This window comes from Furipterus horrens, unplaced genomic scaffold (assembly GCF_987537825.1).
Source record: "Furipterus horrens unplaced genomic scaffold, mFurHor1.1.pri manual_scaffold_6, whole genome shotgun sequence".
Classification (NCBI taxonomy): Eukaryota; Metazoa; Chordata; class Mammalia; order Chiroptera; family Furipteridae; genus Furipterus; species Furipterus horrens.
Window position 1 is genome coordinate 1,223,301 of NW_028327176.1, and position 19,042 is coordinate 1,242,342.

Below are 19,042 nucleotides of genomic sequence, written 5' to 3' on the forward strand. Positions count from 1 at the left end.
GCCTGCGCTCCCACAGCCCCTCCCCCCGTCTGTCTCCTTGGGCAGGCACCCCCATCCCAGAGTGGGCCCCCTCCTGTTCCAGGGCAGCTCAGAGTGAACCCCTCGGAGGGCAGGCTTCTCTCCTGCTGGGCCCGCCCCAGCCCCAGCCTCCCAGGAGCTCAGAGGTCCCTCCCCCACCAGGCTTTCCTGGGGAGCGAGCTAATGGCACGCAGCAGCCTGCACGCCTGCCCTCACCGGCCTCTGAGTCGCACAAGGCCATAGGGCAGGATTGTTTTAAAGCAAAGTGACAGGAGGTGGGCAGCTGGCCTGCTGCCATCACGGACCCCAGCTCTTTGGGAGGGCAAGAGTCTGACGCACAGAGTGGGAGGGGACTGGCCGAGGACAGTGGCGTTTGTTGGGTGCTGCAGTGAGCCACCTCCTCGGGGCCCTGGGGAGTGATGAGCCAGTGCTGACCTGGGCGGGGCCCAGACACAGCCTGGGCTGCATGGGCGACTGCATCTGCACGGCCACACTGCCATCCAGCGGCGGGAGGGGGACCGCCAGGGGCACAGCTGCTGGGGGCGGGGCGGTGGGTTCCGTGTGTGTGTGTGTGTGTGTGTGTGTGTGTGAGGGGGGGGGGGGAGCCGGAGAGCCAGCGCGGAGGGGCAGAGGCTGTCAGAGAGGAGGGCCCTGCGGAAAGAGCGAAGGGGAGGCGCGGCCACACCCTCTGACCCTCCCTGGGCAGCGTCCCTGTGGTTTCTCATCCTCAGTCCAGCGCATCCCCAGGTGGCAGGATCCGCACCGACAACAAAGACTCATCAGAGAAAGAGCAGGTCGTTCTGACTGTCGGCGGATAGACAAGTCTAGGGAGGGGCGTGGTTACTCATCTGATCCCAGGGCCCCGCAGCCCTGGGCACACAGCTCAGTCTAGGCGGTGGTGCGGCGCAGGTGCGGGGCAGGTGAGGGGCATGGCAGGTGCGGGGCAGGTGCAGAGCAAGTGCAGGGCAGGTGAGGGGCATGGCAGGTGCGGGACAGGTGCGGGGCAGGTGTGGCGCAGGTGCGGGGCAGGTGAGGGGCAGGTGAGGGGCATGGCAGGTGCGGGGCAGGTGCGGGGCAGGTGAGGGGCAGGTGAGGGGCATGGCAGGTGCGGGGCAGGTGTGGCGCAGGTGTGGCGCAGGTGCGGGGCAGGTGAGGGGCAGGTGCGGGGCAGGTGCGGGGCAGGTGTGGCGCAGGTGCGGGGCAGGTGAGGGGCAGGTGAGGGGCATGGCAGGTGCGGGGCAGGTGCGGGGCAGGTGTGGCGCAGGTGCGGGGCAGGTGAGGGGCAGGTGAGGGGCATGGCAGGTGCGGGACAGGTGCGGGGCAGGTGTGGCGCAGGTGCGGGGCAGGTGAGGGGCAGGTGAGGGGCATGGCAGGTGCGGGGCAGGTGCGGGGCAGGTGCGGCGCAGGTGCGGCGCAGGTGAGGGGCATGGCAGGTGCGGGACAGGTGAGGGGCATGGCAGGTGCGGGACAGGTGCTGCGCAGGTGCGCGGCAGCGGCTGACGGGCTGGGGTCCTGATGGGGGCCATGGAACTCCCCTTCGCTCTTGTCCCTACAGCCATCGTTGGGAAGGCCCTGCCTCACACAGACTCTGACGATGGCTCTCACCGTCTGCCCATGTTGGGTGGCCACTTCTGGGGACTGACTGGCTTGGACAGTGCACCCACTTTGCGTCCCACTGGCGGTGTCGGGGGTGGGAGGTGGCAGATGAGAGCTGAGGGGCAGCCTGTGGGCTCAGATGGGGACCGACCTCGTCTGTGGCTCATTGCCGCTGGGACCCCCACTGTGCCCTGCAGGGACGCTGGCTCCGCATCTGCGCTGCCTCGGGCTGTGGAGCACGCGGCACTCAGCCAGCGGGACAGAGGACCGAAACGTTACCTGTGACTCACCTTTATCTCTCAGCTTAGGTTTGATGGCAGGCTCCCATGCGGGGCAGTGCAGCGCGGGGGCCCTGCTCTCTGAGCCTGGTCAGTGGACAGGCACCCGGCCTCCCCTGGGGCCTTGGGGGCACGTGGACTGCCAGCCCCTCAGATCTGCTCAGCACCACATGGTCATAGCGTCCGTGACCGTGGTGCACTGGAGATTCAGGAGCCGGCTCCACGAGCAAGTGAGTCAGGATCGCATCACCCGCCCCAGGGCCATGGGGTCTGTCCTCTGCGCTGGGGCCTGGGCTTAGTGACGATGGCGGAGAGGAGTGGGCCCCTGAGCTTTGCTGCTGTGGGACCTAGGGAGGCATCCAGCAAAGAGCGTGTTAGCTGCCAACTGGGAAAGGTCACAGGGGACAGGAAGCGTCGGGATAGAATCACACCTGTTAACTGAGCGGCACACAGTCCAAGGCAGCACAGGACGTGGTTTGTGTTCTCAGGAATTTCATCCAGCAGCGGACGCCTGTGTCTGCAGGGACCCCGGCGCCTGGTGGCCTCTGGGGTGGGCGCAGGCGGTGGCGTGGGGGGCAGGCTTTCCAAGTTCATCAGGGAGGGGGAAGGGCAGGCCAGGTCCGGGGAGGAGTGCCCAGGAAGGACATCGGGAGCGTGGGGCCCTCCCCGGTCCCAGAGGCGCACATGCTGGGTCCCCTCGGAGCCCCGAGTTCCCGCTGTGGGTTCAGCCAGAGAGGACACCGTAGACCTTGGTGGCTTTCTGGTCCCCTGGGCATGTTTCTCAGCTGTCACCTGGACCCTCACCGTCAGACGCGGGTGCTCTCCGCTGGGTGCTCAGCTCCCATCTCCCTGGGGCTCCCAGGGTGAGTTGCACAGTTTTCGTCTCTCAGCAGGAGGCACGGCACCACTCGGCAAGGGGCGTCTTCTCCGGGCCGCGGACGCTGGGGGTCACCTGAAGACGTGGGTGCACCTGCCTTTTCCTGCGGCTGAAGGTCCTTCCCCTCTAGGGCAGCGACCGGAACTTTTAAAACATGTGGCACCTGACTGCTGAGTTGGGGGCACCGACCTCTTTTCCCTGAGGTTGTCAGAGAAAAACGTGACAGCAGCCAACACCGCAGCCAGCTGGACTGAATGCCCCGTCGGGAACCGTAAATAGATAAATGTCATATAATAAAGTTGCATCTAACTGGTCATGTTGCATGATCCGCTTGAGTTAATTGGTTAATTCTCGGTAACAGAAATCCTTCTATAGAAGCACAGGCATCTGGTTTTTAAAAAAGTCACTTTGGAGCAACAGGGTAGGTAATTACTATTATGATTATTTTTTGTAAATCAATCAAAATTGTATGTATTTTTTGTTGGATCGGTAAGAATTATGTTTTCTGGTGTGCTGCCAAATTTTAGTGGGTCGCTCCCATGTGCCGTGCGATGAAAGGTGGGAACCCCTGCTCTGTGGGCCGCCTGAGTCTGTCCCCTCCAGCAGCGGGGAGCCCGCCTGGGGAGCCCTCTAGAGAGGAGAGTACCGCGGAGTCACAGCCAGATGGGACGCGGGGTTACAGCCAGGGTTGGTGGGGCCTGGGGACCCAGGGTCCGTGTCTGTGGAGCGACCGGGCCCAGCTCCCTCTGCACAAGCATCTGGCAGAGCCGCCGGGCTTCTCCAGGGCGGGGCTGCTCCACCCTGAGCCCCTCCCCGCAGCCCTTGTGACATCACACAGGCTCGCCCCCCCCCCCCCCCACTCTCCCTCCCTCAGCTCGGCCGGGCCCCTTCGTTCTCTCCTGGTCAGTGCCGAGCACCATGGGACCTTGGCTGGCTTGTGAGGAGCAGGAAATCCAGTCCTAGACGCTGCACTTCAGATCCTGGGTGAGGTCGGGTGCTGTTTAGAAAGCACTTGCTGAGTTAAAGTTGTCATGGTCCAAAGAACCGGGTGACCGCAGGGACGAATTTCATAGTCATGAGCGCTCGGCATCTTTGAAAGATGAGGGTGGGGCAGGTCACGGGAGACACGACCTGGCGTCCGTCGCTGGCCCTGGGGAAGGCCCAGCGCCGGGAACAGTGTGTCCAGGGCCGGGAACAGCCCCGAGTGATCCGAGGGGCTCTGGGCCCTGCTTCCCTCTTCGCTTGGGTTGAAGTCATGTGACTTGGGGCTTTGAAAATCATCCAAAAAACTAAGCTCCCAGGTAAAACAAACCTCTATTCAGAAGAAGAGCCACACATTCCAGCAAAACCTGGAGACATGCGCAGGCTCCAGACAGCGTGGGAGCTCCTGCGCCGCCCGCTCACGGCTCCTCCACGGCCCAACGGATGCTCCTGCTGCGTTTGTCTCAAAAGTCAAACCGCCTTCTTTTATTTCAGTGTGAATCTCAGACCTTGGCCGAAGGCCTTCTCAGGACTTACCGGCAGCCACGACAGAAGTCTCTGCGGCTCTTTAAGGGGGTCGTTCCTGCCTGCAGAGCCTCTTGGGCCAGGCATGACAGCAGGTCTTCCCCAGGAGGAAGCCAAACGAACGGCTTTCCCCGCTTAGGGGTCGTTACTCAGCCCTGTGAGTGCACCACATGTCACTGATAAAAAGCATGTTACAGTGATGGGCGCTCTAGAATGTGCAGGAAGACGCGTCGTGACCCGTCCACTGGCGCGGTCACTGGAATTTTCTGCAAGGATGCGGTGTCTCCCCCGAGCCGTCCTGCACAGTAGCTGCCCCTGGCTGCTGAGACACTGAATTCTAAATTTCATCCGAATTAAACTTGAACAGCACAGGTCCATGGCGGCAGGATAGATGCCCACGGCCAGAATCCACCCCGCGCGTGCTCGGGACCGAGTGCGGTCTCCGGTTTAAGTCTGATCTCTTTGTCTGATGGTGATGGTGACAGTGACAGTAACGGAGGCGGAGTAGAAGCGGGTGTGCGTGGCCGCGGGGAGAGGGTGGCTGAATTTCAGCCTCCCCTCCCCCACCCCCGCCATCATGATTTCTATTAAATTGCCTTGGGGTTTAATCCTCCTTTGAGAGTGATCCTTGGGCGGAGCCTCTGTATATTTTGCAAACGCCTGTTTGCTTTTCCTTTATCTCAACGTACCACATTCAAACACACTGGAGCCGCCGTGCGGAGTCTTAGCTGCAGATGGAGCTCCGCCAAGAGAACGATAAAGCTTTTAAGCGACTATGTCTTGGATGTGGCTGGGGAGACCCCTCCAGATCCCCGTCTCTGGGGAAGTGAGTGGGCAGTGGCTTGTGGACGTGGGATTTCCTGCCCCAAACCGAATTCATTTCTGCCAGTTAAAGCAGGTGCGGGCCTACGCCAGCTCTCATTTGGAAAAGCCAACAGCAGTCTGGAAATTTCTGCCTGTGTTTGAGGTGCGCCTCAGTGGGCGCACGGGGACTGTGATGGGCATGCGAGAGCGCATCCGCCAGGTGTCTGTCCGCGTCTGTCCCACGTCCGTCCCACGTCCGTCCCGCGTCCGTCCCGCGCCCGTCCTGCATCCATCCCGTGTCCGCCCAGTGTCCACCCAGTGTCCACTCAGTGTTTGCCCAGTTCCTGCCCAGCGGCTGCCCAGGTGGATGAGGCTCGAGGTCGTGGGCCACAGAGGGCGCTGCTCTGACTCCCACCCATTTCGGTGTTTGTGCAAAGTCACCTTTTCCTTCCACCCGGGGGGATGCTGGGCAGGAGGCACCGCCTCTCCCACCCGGCCCCATCTGTGCTGCGTGACCGTCGCAGGCTGGGGTGTGGGGGCCCGGAGGAGGGCCTGGCTCCCTGCCCCACACAGCCCCGGGGTGACCGCGCCTGCCTCTCTCCTTCTAGGCAGCATGGCTGACTGTCCCCGGGAGGGAAGACTGGCCTGGTCTCCTGACTTCATCCAGCTGGTTGACATGGCGTCTGCGTCCGTGGGAGGAAAGGTGAGCAGGGGTCTCGTGGCAGGAACGGGACACAATGACGCTGCGCTAGGAACCCAACTCGCCACGGCAGAGAAACCAGGGGTCGGACAGAAGGGCCTGCCTGGCCGAGGAAGCCCCGGCTGCAAGAGGCGTTTTCTTCCCTTGGTGCCTTGAGTTTAAAAAAAAAAGGGACATTTTTTGCGCCTGTGGGAAGGAAGAATTCACCCCCCCGCCCCCCCGCCCCGTGGGCTCCCTCGCAGGGCAGCGCAGCGGTCCTCAGCTTCGGTGAGAGTCTCCTGCAGAACCTGTTTGCGCCGTGCGCCAGGCGCTGGGGCGGCTGCAGGGGGCCGAGGGGCTTAGGGGTCAGTAGCGTGCGGGTGGGGACCCGCCAAGGCAGGAAGGCGCCGGGGGTGTGCCGGGCTGCTGAGCTTCAGTGCGACCTGCACAGGTTCTCGGGCACCTGCCGCGCGTGGAGGCGCCGTGTCCGGGGTGAAGGGGAGGAGCCGGCCTGCGTGGTGATGCTCAGAGCAGGGCAGGGAGCTCCCGCGGGTGCTTCAGACCGAGGGGCCGCAGAGGGGCAGGAGGGTCCGTCCAGCTGGGCTAGTGTTTCCGGAACATCCGGAGTTTGTCGGGGGAGCAGGAGCCTGGAGAGGCAGGAAAGGCCCCCGGGGCCCCCGAGGGTTTCCACTGAGGAGCCACGGGCGGATCTGCAGCAGGCGGGGGGCACCCCACACACCTGCTCACCTGCACGTGACCCTGACTCATTCTCGGGTGCAGGTTCACCCCAACACAGGCTCTGGGTGGGGTCAGGCCCGTGCCCCGCGTGCCCCCCCGGCTGCAGGCTCCCAGGGCCCCGAGTGGGGCAGGGCGGTCAGCAGCCTGTTCTGCTTGGGGACGTCCGTGACACCTGCTTGCTTAGTGCAGCTGGGAGCACGCGCCCGTCTCAGAAACGCCCTGTGGTGGCCGATAGGCTCCGGCCAGTCCTCCGAGCGGCGCCGACCGCGGGCTCTGAGCGTGTGTGACAGGCGCACCGCCCACGGCCCTCGTCCTGGAGAAGAAGAAAGCGGGTTTGTTTCCTCCCCAGTGTAAGGAGTTGGTGCTTCAGCACCCAGCTGGGAAAGGGGAGTAAGGAAAACGGGGTGGGGGGAGCCCCGGGGGAGACAGGAGGTGAAAGGTGGCCTCTCAGGGCGCTGCGGCGTAATCGCTTGCTGCTCTCCCCCGGCACGTCCATGCTTCCTTTTCACCGCGCCTCACAGTGTTCCGTGCGGGAGTGGTAGAAACTGTTTCCAATTTACGGTTATTTCCTCGTTACCTCTCCCTCTGTTTGCCTAGGTTTTGTTTGCCACCGATGACTTTTTTGCTCCGGCAGAAAACCTCATACAGGTATCGCGACGGGCATTCTGGGAGGTGCGGTGCCGGCTGCGGGAATCAGCATCCCCTGGGCGGCTGGGTGGGGGTCCCGGGCCTGCCCACGGGAGCTGCGCGGGGCCAGTGGACCGGCCATGGGAGCCGTGCCCTCTGTGGGCCGTGGATGCAGTGACATGGTTCCACTCACGGAGCCACGGTCAGTTCTGCGCAGAGGCCACAGAGCAGGGCTTCTTTCTCTGAGGGCACTGCAGAGGCCAGGAGACCCCTGGCAGGAGCGGGTGCCTGTGTGGGGGTGGGTGGGGGGCACGGCCACGCCCACGGAGGACGCCCGGGTGCCCGTCTGCAGGCCCGTCTGGGCTTTGCGGGGGCCCGGGCCCTGGAACCAGTCCCTGCCTGTGCCCCTGCGCTGCCGGACGCCGGCCCGCGGTTCAGAGAGCACGAGAGCACGGAGTTCGGCAGGCGGATAGACGGCTGGGAGACCAGGAGGAGGACGCCAGGTCACCGGCGGCGCCTCACTCAGAGCCGGGACGCCGAGAACCGGCCCGTTTTGGGACGCCGAGAACCGGCCCGTTTTGGGTCGGCGTTCACATGGGGGGTCCCGGGCTTTGTGATCTCAGACACCCTGGTGGGCTCGGAGCACTCGGGAAGGGGTGGTGGAGACCTGGTCCCTCGGGCGCCCCAAGAGTAAAGGGTGACAGTGTGTCGGGGGCGGGGGAGGGCACCGTGCAGACGTTCTGTGGCCCGAGTGCCCACCCGTGGCCTTCACGGCCCTGAAGGACGTGTGCCCAGCACCGTGTCATCGCTATGGCAACAGGCATCTCCTCGCCACGCGGAGCTGGGGAGGCGGGTGGGAGGAGCGGAGCCTGCGCTCCACCACCGCACGCACGGCCTCCCCTTCCCCTGCGGTGGCCCGTTTATTACCGCTGCTCCTCAGGCTCCGTCAGATGCATCTTCTCAAGTGGAAGACATGACTTCCTCTGCTGTCTCCAGGGCCGCAGGCGGGTCAGGCGGTTCTCACTCTCAGCATTTGCTGGGCTGCGGGCATCGTTAGGGTCCGGGCGTTGTTAGGGTCGGGGCATCGTTAGGGTCGGGGCATCGTTAGGGTCCAGGCGTTGTTAGGGGCCGGCACAGCTGCGCCTGAAGCAGGGCCCGTTCTCGCTGCGGGAAGTGCACAGTGGCCTGCCGACCACAGCAGCTGTCAGACAGCAGCGTCTGCACTGGAGGGCGTCTGGGTGGGGGCAGGAGGGCAAGCCCGGAGCCTGGGGTGACAGTGAGGCCACCTGCTGAGCAGGGCGGGTGTCCCCTACCGGACAGGCACATGGAAGGTCTGGGGAAGTGAATCTCACCCCTGTCCCACTGGGGAAGGAACGAGGCTCAGAGAGGCTGAGTGGTCTGCCCAGGACACACAGCGGCCACAGCGGCCTCGGGGTCAGCCTCGGGCTCTCAGAGTCCCCCCTCACCCCCCTGTGCTCTGGTCTGGCGAGGACGGGGGTTCCTGTGGGGAACGGTGGTCCCTGGGACCACGCGATGGGCGATCCTCGCGTTGTAGCTGAGAAGAACCGTCCAGGTTGCTGGGCTGGGCAGAGGGTTACTGTGTGTGTTGGCATTTTTGTCCCATCCTGTCACCTGCTTCACCTGCCGGCCTCGAGGTAACGGAATGCTCTGTCACTTGGGTCCCGCAGGTCACGACTGGTGCATCATCAAGCTGGGGATCCAGGGCATGATCCGGGGCTTCGACCTGGACATTTCTTACTTCACGGGAGACTACGCCCCTCGAATTTCAATTCAGGCAGCAAACTTGGAAGAAGGTGCCTTGGGATCGCCTGGCCCCGGGGTGGCCCTGCGGAGTCAGGAGGCCCCTCCGTCCCCCCGACTGTGTGTTTCCGTCCTGGACAGGCTCAGCGGCTTGTCAGGGCCCCTTGGCTGCCGTGGGCTCCCGCGCTCGTATTCCCGAGAGCGCGCCTGTGACTTATGCTTAGCTTAGCCACATTCTGTGACCCGGTTAGACCCGTCATGTCCTCACTCCTGAGGCCTCATGCAGCGGCGCCTCATGCCGCCGAGAGGAGTGGCGGGCAGATGCTGGGTGGCGGGGCCGCCTAGAGGAGCGGACGGCCTGGGGCTGGTGGCAGCAGCCCCCTCCCGGTGACACCGCAGCCCTGGGCTCTCGGGTTCCTCCCTGCCTGCTGGAGTCACGCACACGCCCCCAGTTAGCCCCGTCTCTTCGGTCCTTTCCCCGGCGTCCTCTGAGGTTGGCCCCAGAGTTAATTTTTGAGAACTGAGTGCCACCGTCTGTGTGGACAGACACAAACTCGGGAAGATGGGTCGTGTCAGCGGGAAAATTTACGCTCAAAGCGCCAGAGCGTCTGAGGCTCTGCTCCTGACTGAGGGCTGGGGCCGAGGCGACGGGGGAAGAGAGGGCCCCCTGCGAGCGGGAAGTGACTAAGGACGGGAGAGCAGGCCTCCTGCTGCCGGCCGTCCGCGGTGCTTGGTCCCAGCGCCCGGGACGCCCCGCGGGGAGGCGCTTTGGAACTGCCCTTGCCAGATTCCCCTCTTGAAAACCCTAGTCCTGGGGTAAATGGTTCAGGTTTGACTTCACTGGGAAACGCGCGCTACTTTGACGAGCAGAGGCACCACCCAGCGTCGCACGACTGTTGAAGCCACCGCGAGCGTCTCACAAGGGAGGGCCTTCGACAGGCGTGCCTGACACTGTGCTCACAGGACACTCTGACCTAAGAAATGATGGCATTAGTGTCATGGCCAGGTGCAAACGACCCACTAAGAGCACCTATTCTTCCTGGGGTTGAACCCTAACCCTAACCCTGCCGTCCCTCTAACTTCAGGTAAGGAGCCGGAGATCCCACAGCGGAGTCCGGGTGGGCGTGGAGGCCACACCCGAGGAGTGGGAAGCCGTGGCCGAGGTGCGTCCCAGGGAAGGGCGGGCTTGTCCGGGCCCCGAGCGGCCCGGCCGATGCTCGTGAGTGGCTCAGGCAGCCCGTGTCTGGGGGAGGCCATGGCCGTGGGTCCAGGGGAGCGATTCTCATAGGGCGCGGGTGGACCCCGCACCCACAGGTGCTGCCCTCTGAGGTCCACGCAGACACCGACCGAGTTCAAATCTGCTTTATGGGAATTTGACCGAGTAAGCTTATGCCAATCAAACAGTCTGGGAGTGTGTTTTGGTGCCTTCCTGCTTTTAAGGCTTATGTGTCCCGTAATTAATTCACAGTGTGTCTTACGAAAGTGCTGATCCGTACCAGCCCAGGAAACAGGTCACAGCCGTGACAGGCAGGGCCTCCCGTTAGGGAAGCACTGATCCTGGGGACATGACTGTCCCCCGGGGACAGTCCTGGGGCACCTGAAGGTTCAACTCGCTGTTCTGGGGTCTCCTTTCTAAGGCTCCTCAAGGGGAAGGCCTTCGGAGCCTCCCGGACGGGTCCTTCCTCCCCAGGGCTCACTGCCCCCCCCCGCCCCCCACCTCCCGCAGGGGCTGCCCTGACCACGTGCAAACAACCAAGACCATGTTCTGTTTTTAAACCTGGGACCGGACCTTTGTCATGATTTTTATTCAAGTGGTCCATGAGGGGTCCGTCGTTAGCGGCCGTGGCCTGCCAGCCCCACGCGGGCACGTGGCCGGGAGCACGGTCGTCCCGGGAGCCGTGGCTAACGGTTTCACATGTCCCACAGCTGAAGTCCGAGGCCTGGGAGTGCCTGGTTCCCATGACGGAGCTCACGCCTGGGAAGCCGGCTTCTAGCCACAACTATTTCCTGGTGAACTCCGTGCAAAGATGGACTCACGTCAGGCTCAACATGTTCCCAGGTGAGTACGGCGTGGCCCCATCTCCGCGGGTCCTCTCTTTGGCTTCTTTACGTCACGGTGGCTTGTTGACTCTGAAATGCCGTCCGCCTTTCTCTCCTGGTCACGGGCCTCTCCGAGAGCACGGTGGGAGTTCCGTGTGCCCTTTCCGTTCTCCGGGAAGGCGCATCTTCACCACAGGCAGGTACCGCAGAGCGTCGGGTCAGTTGGCACGGGTGGCGCGGAGCTGTAGGAGCGTGGGGGCCCCAGGAAGGCCTGTTTCTCAGGGGCACCGGCGGTGCAGCGGTGCGTACAGATGGCCCTCGTTAGTTTTACTTTATAAAAGCTTTCCTGTAATTCATGTCCCACGCGATGCAGCCATTCGTACTGAACAATCCAATGGTTTGCAGTATGTGGTTGGAAGTCTGCGTGGACACGCAGTAACCATCACCATAGCCAACTTCAGAACACCTTCATCCTCTCAGAGAGAAACCCCACGCCTGTTAGCTGCCCATCCTCTTCTCCGCCCGCTCCAGCGACCGTTCATCTGCTTCCGCCTCGAGAGCTGGGACTCCCCTGGAGGGTTCATACAGACGGTCGTTTGTGACTGGCTCCTGTCCGTGAGCGCACTGTTCTCAAGGCTCCGCATGCTGAGCATGTGCAGAACTCCGTTCCCTTCTGTGGCTGAACAAAGTTTCCTTGCGTGGACGGACCACATCATGTATCCATAGCTTCGGTGGGGGTCTTGTGACCCTCATTTAGATGCTGTGTATTTCTGGTCATCATGCTTTACAAGGGGATACCCGCATGTAAAGATCTGAACACACGTTACTAATAGTGATGCCATAGTCCAGCTCCCGTTAAATGACTCCCTCTAGTGTATTTTCCAGGGCTTCATGCCAGCGTAGTCTGGGTTTATTTATTGTAAACACCAAGATTTCCACTGTTCTGCTGAAACAGTTTCAGATCACTCAGTTTCACATTTTTCATGTGAAAACACATAGGGCCTGATTTCGGCAGAGTACTCCAATAATGATTTTGAGTTTTGATATTAAAAAATCGTGGCTCCTACCTTCTAGGAAGCAATATTTGGACAAATAAAAAACATTCCCCTTATGAGAACCAGATAATAGGAGCTGGTCGTCGGACCTGTTTTCTGCTCTGCGGACCTAAACCAGGGCTTCTGTGGCTTAGCAGCTACTTGCTTCTGTGACTACGACCTTTTGTGTTCTCGTCGCGTCGCTGACCGATGGATCGTTGTGAAAATAAAAATGAACGGCTCTCGCGCGAGTCTGTGCAGAATTGGGCCCTGCTAGTGCCTGACACCAAACATCACACCTGTGGTGAATTCACCAACTGCTTTTTGACTTTCCTGGAGTTATTAATTCAATTAAGAAATGAGCACCTACTGTGCGCTGGGACTGGTTCTTGGTAGAGATGATACAGAGGGAACATGAAAGGCAATAATTCTGGCCGCAAAGATGTCACCTTCTGGTTTTTGGGAGACATGTCAGCAGGGACTTACATGGCAGAGGAGAGAACTGTGGAGTGACCACACGGGGGGACGATGAGCCTCAGCCGGGAGGCAGGCCGGGCCAGGCGAGGTGGGTAGGAGGCCGGGCTGGTGCGTGGAGGGAGGACGGGCCTTGCTGAGGTGCTTCGGTGAGACCCCGGAGGGACAGGCGGGCGTGGGCCGCTGGGACGTTGCTCCAGAGCTGGCGCGGCAGGTGCGCAGGCCCGGGCGGCGCACTCGGGGTCTTTGAGAAAAGAAGTGGGGAAGCGCGAAGGGCTCCTGTAGCTTCCAATGCACAAAGGGCTCCTTTTCCAGCTGAAAACCCACTGAGGCGCCTTCTGTTCTCAGACGGCGGGATCGCGCGCCTGAGGGTGTACGGCGTGGGGCACAGGGACTGGGCCGCCGCCGACTCCAAGGGGCCGCTGGACCTGGTGGCCGTCGCCTGCGGGGGCGCCTGTGTGGGGGTCAGCAATGCGCACTTTGGGCACCCGAACAGGATGATAGGTGAGGTGGTGCGGTGGCGGCCGGGGGCCAGGGGTCGGGGCCCGCCCAGGACACCCCGATGTGCTGTGAGGACGATGAGAGCAGTCGTGCGAGGGCAGGACGCGGTGCCGTGAGGACGGGGGGTCAGTAGCACTCTGCCTTCGTGACGGCGGCTCAAGCCGTTGGTGTGAAAGGGAAAGCCCAGTTCACTGGCCCCTGCGGCGTCTGTGACTCGGCTGAGACACCAGCTTCAGGGACAGTAACTTAGGCGGTGAGGCCAGGGGTGTGGCTCTGTGATGTCCTCGCATTTAAGACCCAGTCGCCCGGGTCCCCGTCCGTGACGCTCTTTCCCGCAGGTGTCGGCCCGCCCGCGTCTGTGGCAGACGGCTGGGAGACGGCGAGGAGGCCGGACCGGCCGCCCGTGCTGGAGGTGAGGGGAGCGGCCCCCTAAAAAGCGGGGTTTCCATCTTACACCCAGGACCCTCCCTTTATTTTAGAAACCCCGTACGCAGTGTTCTAAAAGCTTGTTTTCCACGTGTTCGGCACTCGCCCGCGTCGTGCTGGTGTCAGGGCACAGGCCGCCGGGCCACGCGAGACCACCGCAGTTTAATGATCTAAAACGCAGAGTAAACGCATTGACAGACCTGGAGGGGAAAAGCCAGTTCAGTTACCTCTACTATCCGTGCGTCCCTGGCTGAGACCGCTTACGTGACCTGTGACAGGCGGGCGCCCAGAGACGGCTCGGCGGCTCAGCCGAGGGCATTGAGGGAAAGCCAAATAAAGAAACGCTCCCCCCGTGTAAGTCCCACTGAGATCTCCGTTGCAAACACTCCTTTCTTGGTGTAGCCTTCCAGGGACAGATGAATGGCCTGTCCTCGCTACGGACTAAGGTGGGAGGGCAGATCCTGCCCATACTGGTTTAAACTGGACTGACGAGAGGCCCTGTGGGCTGGGTTAGACCGGACCCCGTTGTGTGCAGCGTTCTGCCTGAGTGTGTGCCTGACGGAGAAAACCCTCTTCCGGATTTATAAACATTTACCAACTACCCGATGGACGCAGGAGAGACGATAGCCAAGAGGCAGCCGGCACAGACAGTAACGTACCCGCCGGCGCACAGGACGCAGGGTCACAGTGGCTAAATAAATACACGCGCGCCGGCCCCTTCCCTGCGGGTCGCAGGCCGGCTTCCGCAACGACTCACGCCTTTTCCTCTTGAATCCCAGAGTGACGAGAACGGCGCCCTCATTCCCGGGTGTGAGTGGGCTGTTTTCCGGCTGGCGCATCCGGGAGTGATCACTCAAATTGAGATCGATACAAGATACTTTAAAGGTAAGTGTCAAGCCGCGACTTACAGGTAACACGTTCCTTGGGGGTGGGGCTCAGGACGGGGCTCTGGGCCTGGCGTTTCCTGTCCCCAGCGTGTGGCTTTGAGTAAGTGACGTTACCTCTAGGTGCCCTGGTTTCCCCCGTGATAAAATGTCAGGCTGAACCGGATGTCCCCCAAACCACGGGACAGTCTACGCTGCTGGAAGCCCCTTTGCTGAAAAGGGGAACGCGGGACGTATGTTTGCACCTCGAGAACACTTGGGCATCCTCACCGTTCTCTGAGCTCAGTACTTCTCCTTTGTTTTGGTCACGTTACAAAACATGTCGCTGTGAGGAAAAGCTGTTCCAGCTTCATGACAATTTCAGATGAGCCACATGGCAAGTAATTAAATCTGCAATCTAGGAAGCATATCAAATCCATTCCTCGTTCACAGCCAAGCGCATTCATTCAGACTCACGGCCGGGAACGCACGCCGGGCTCCTCCGAGCCCCGTGGAGGACGAACGCCTATTTCCGGGGGCGACCCAGCTCCCGCAGACAGGGGTGCTGCTCCTCTCTGTCTCCATCCTATGCTTCGGCTGAGAGGGACCTTGGCTTGTCCTTTGCTGGGCAGTGGGTCCGATTTAAAACGTCTGCTGTCCCCTAAACCCAGCTGAGCCGACAGTGCAGACAAGGTCACTCTCTACTCTGTGCCCACGGGCAACTCACCCGCCAGCTGTAGCCTGGACGGCTGCGTCCTGACGTCGCAGGAGGAGGAAGACATGATCAGGCAGAAGTGGGACCCCCGGAGCCACCGGTGGAAGGCGCTGCTCCCAGTCACGAAGGTGCGGCCCGGCGGGGCTGGTGGCGGCCTGGCCAGGGCCCGGCTCCCCACTCGCTGCAGGCCTCCCGCCCAGCCCCCGAGGAACATGTGCTGGCCTGTAAACGCCATATCTGTGCCTTGATGCGATACACAGACAGGCTCATTTTTCATATGTTTGCATGTCAATCACATATTGTTGTAAATCATCATGTGCAGAGAATACACGTGGGAAAATGTTTCTGCACTGTGCCAACTTTTTAGAAAGGGTGATAGTTCCTCGAGGCTGTGACCGTGCGTCCAGCTGAGGCACAGATGCTGGACTGGCCGCCTAGGAGGGTCCTGGGGCGGGTGAAGCACTCCCCTGGGAGGCCTCTGGGGACCTATGGGCATCATTCGGCATCCCTTCCCTGCTGGCGGGCCTCTGTGTAAGCCGGGCTATTGCCAGAGAATAACAACCGGCGGGCGGTGCTGGGCAGGCCGGCCCGGCAGAGGTAGAGCTTGGCCAGGGGCTGCACGTTTGCCTCTCTTTCAGCTGTTGCCCAGCGAGCGTCACGTGTTCGACAGCCTGACGCTGGAGCTGCAGGACGTCGTCACCCACGCCAGGCTCACCATCGCCCCGGACGGCGGCGTGGGCCGCCTGCGGCTCAGGGGCTTCCCCAGCTCCATCTGCCTCCTGCGGCCCCGGGAGAAGCCCACGATGCGGTTCTCTGTGCAGGCCGGCTTCAGGTCCAGTCTTTAGCTGCTCTCGGGCGCAGAGCGCTGCGTGCCCGTCACCTGCCGGCTCCGTCACCTCCTCCTCCTGAGGGCTTTTCAACCCCCGGACCTTAAGAAGGGTCCCACAATGAACCGTTCTGAGATCAGTACAATCCCTGGTGATTTAATAAAGCGGCCGCTCGCGCAGGCGCATCTGTGTTTAATGTCACACGAGCGTGCAGCCGGTGAAGGATCGCTGCAGCTGGGAATGGCAGGTGGTCTCGTGAGGATGACTTTTCCCCAATGCGACAAGATGTTGATAGTTGCAGGAGCAAGAGTCTGTACTTTCTGGGTGGGGACCTGGCAGGTAAGGCGGAACCTATTGTCCGTAAGGGTTCGCTTAAGACCATCCACGGCATGTATTTCTAGATCATTCCTGTCCCCGCTCCGAGGACCGGCCGATCTTCACCCAGGACACCTGCGCTCGGAACTGTTCGTCCCTGAATGAGGCACGCCCTGAACGTCAGCCTTCCGGACACCGGGCACCCGGGGGAGCGCCCCCCAGTCCCTCACAGGCCGGAGCGCTTCTAGTTGCTGAAATAAGCCACGCAAACACTCGTTCACGGCCTCCCGGCGCCGTGGCGCGGGTCCCTTCAGGAGGGCCGACGGGCTGCTCTTGCTGCACCTCGAACTCCTCCGAACTCGTGGGCTCCACGCAGTGTGCCCCGCCTCCCGTTTCTGTGAGCGGCGGTTTCGGAGTGGGTCAGCGAGCGGTCCGGGCTCCGAGCCGCTCATGAGGAGGCCGCTGCAGCATCGGGGGGCCCGCGGGGAGGGCAGGGGGCTGGGGGCTGGGGGTGCTTCCCGCCACGCTTGCTGGGGGGGCCTGTCCTTGGTGTCTCAGCGCCTGGGGCCCCCGCGCCGGAGACCCAGGCTGGAGCCACATGTGTGTGGCCACGGCTGGTGCTATTCCGCGGGCTCCTCCCTCTGCGTGGCTTTCTGCGCCGGCCGGTCCTTCTGAAACATACTTGGTGAAACGGTTGGAGGCCCAGGAGGACACTGCCTGCCGTTGGCCAAAGTGGGTTTTTGCAGCGGAATCACCAGCAGTTGGCGATTGGTGTCACAGCGTGAGACACCGTGCGGAGGGTGGCCAGGTGCTCCCTACTGCACAGGTGCCGCGCCGTGCTCCCTGCGCCACGACCGGGGGCTGTCACTAGGGGCCCATTGTTGGAGGGTCCCGAACGTGTGCTTTTGCTCGCTGGCCACCAAAGGCTGTTTGTTAAAAACCTGCTTCAGCCCGTCAGCTGTCTGTCCCCGTCGAGGGTGACCCCTGGGCCAACATGTCCCTGGGCACTGGGCTCCTATCTTTGGGTTTCCTGTCTTTCCTGGATCTTACCTGATAATCCCTCACTATCTTGTTAGATGGCTTATGTTTCAAAAAGAGGTTTTAATTTTGTCCATTTTATTTTGTGGAAGGGATGGCCAGCAGGGGATGTCCTCTCTCCTGCTATCATTCTTCACGTCTTTTAAATGAAAATACTGTTTCATCTTTGCTGGTTTAGAGTCATTCTTGTTTATGTCGCGGACCGTGGGCTGTAGTCTAAACGCGTGCTGGCTGGGTTTCCAGGCCCTGGTGTGGGGCTGTCATCGTTTTTGGAAAAGTCTCTGCCATTGTGTCCTCAGCTGGTGCCTCCCGTCTCATGCTTTGTCCCTTCCTGTCTGGGTCTTTAGGGACCTGGTGAGAAAGGAAGTCGAAGTAGATACTGTCTATGCTCCCTCTTTGATTAATAATGACATAGGAAGGAAAACAACACCATTTAAGAGACTGTTTTGACTTCCGGCCAAGATGGAGGCCCAGACAGACATGCTGCGTCTCCTTCCACAAGTAAGAAAGAACACAACTACCTCAGAACTAGAGACAACCAGAAGTTCCAGAAAACCAGGCTGCATGGAAGTCCAGCAAACAAAGATATAAAGAAGAAATACTCACCCAGACAGGTAGGAGGGGCGGAGCCAGGGTGGAGAGGGCGTGGTATGGTGGTGGCAGCAGTGGCAGGCCAGCAGAATGTGCAGTAACACATTTAAAAAAGTCAGGAGGGACACCTGGGGAGCCCTCCCAGCACCAGACCAGACCGTGCAGCTCATGGTCCCAGCGCCGGGGAAAATCAAGCCTCATTGCCTCTGACTGTGCAGACCAGAGGGGTTTGGGACAGAGGCAGAAACGGCCGGTCTCAGCAGAGTCCGCTTGTTTAAAGGGCCCCCATGGTCCTAGAACGTCCACAGACCCACCTACTCTGGGAACGACGGCCAGGCAGCAGCTAGAGAGGCACCAGTCCCATACAGAAGTGGGAGAAGTGCCTGGAAAAGGGGCGAGTGCTGAGCAGGCAGCATTGTTCCCTCTCGGACCCCTCCCCCACATACAGCGCCACAACGTGGTGAAACGGGTCGCCCTGCACTGACGAATCCCTAAGGCTCTGCCCCTTAAACATAACAGAAGCGACAGCTCTGCCTAAGACACAGAGGCAAACACACACAGGAGGCTGTCGCGATGAGGAGAGAGAGAAGTATGGCCCAAAAGGGGGAATGGCTCAAGGTTCCAGTGGGAGAACCAAGCGACATGGAGAAACCCAACCTCACATATGCAGAGTTCAAAACCCTGGTGATAGAGATGCTCACAGGCTTGACAGACATGCTTGAGTACGGCAAACGCATAAGGGAAGAAGTGAAGGCTATGCTAAGTGAAATGAAGGAAAATCCACACAAAACCAATGGTGTGAAGGAGAGGAAACCGGGGTATTCCTCGATTCCTTGGAATTTCTCCTGACCCCACCAGCAGCTCACTGTTCCCTTGAGGTCCTAGAACACACCTGACCTTCGCTCAGTCCTTGTGACCCGGTAGTGCAGCGGCCCCTCCCATGTCCGGCCTTGTATCCCCTGGCCCCTGAGAACCAGCCCCCGGAGCCTTTGGTTTCCACCATAAACTGTTCTCCTCTCCCCCCTGCCCCTTCCTCCCCATCGTTCTTGCCGTCCAGGCTCCAGACCAGGCCGCTAACCAGATCCCTGCCTTCTCTGCTCCGCGCCTTCCTTCAGCTGAGGATGCTCACCGGGCAGAAGCCAAACCGCCCCCCGCAGGGCAGAGCCGGGCAGCCTGACCTGCAGCACCCAGCACAGCATCTTACGCGCTTTCCATATTCAAATGGGAATAGTTTGAGCACTTAGTGCCTCTGCAGTGGGCGGGGGTCCTCACTCTGTCCCCAGGACCCTGAGCCTCTGCCGTCGCCCCTGAAAAGGGGAGCAAAGAGCCACCCC

At 61.3% G+C, this 19,042-nt stretch overlaps 1 protein-coding gene across 1 annotated transcript; it reads left to right on the plus strand.

Annotated features, from left to right (window-relative positions):
* Positions 1-5,692: 5,692 nt before the first annotated feature.
* On the plus strand, positions 5,693-15,782 carry ALLC (allantoicase). Its single transcript, XM_090280151.1, is given in 12 exon segments — positions 5,693-5,782; positions 7,094-7,168; positions 7,566-7,626; positions 8,812-8,937; positions 9,970-9,991; positions 9,993-10,047; positions 10,811-10,943; positions 12,781-12,936; positions 13,272-13,345; positions 14,139-14,242; positions 14,939-15,065; positions 15,576-15,782. Coding segments are annotated over 12 exon segments (1,230 nt in total).
* The last annotated feature ends 3,260 nt before the right edge of the window (positions 15,783-19,042 follow it).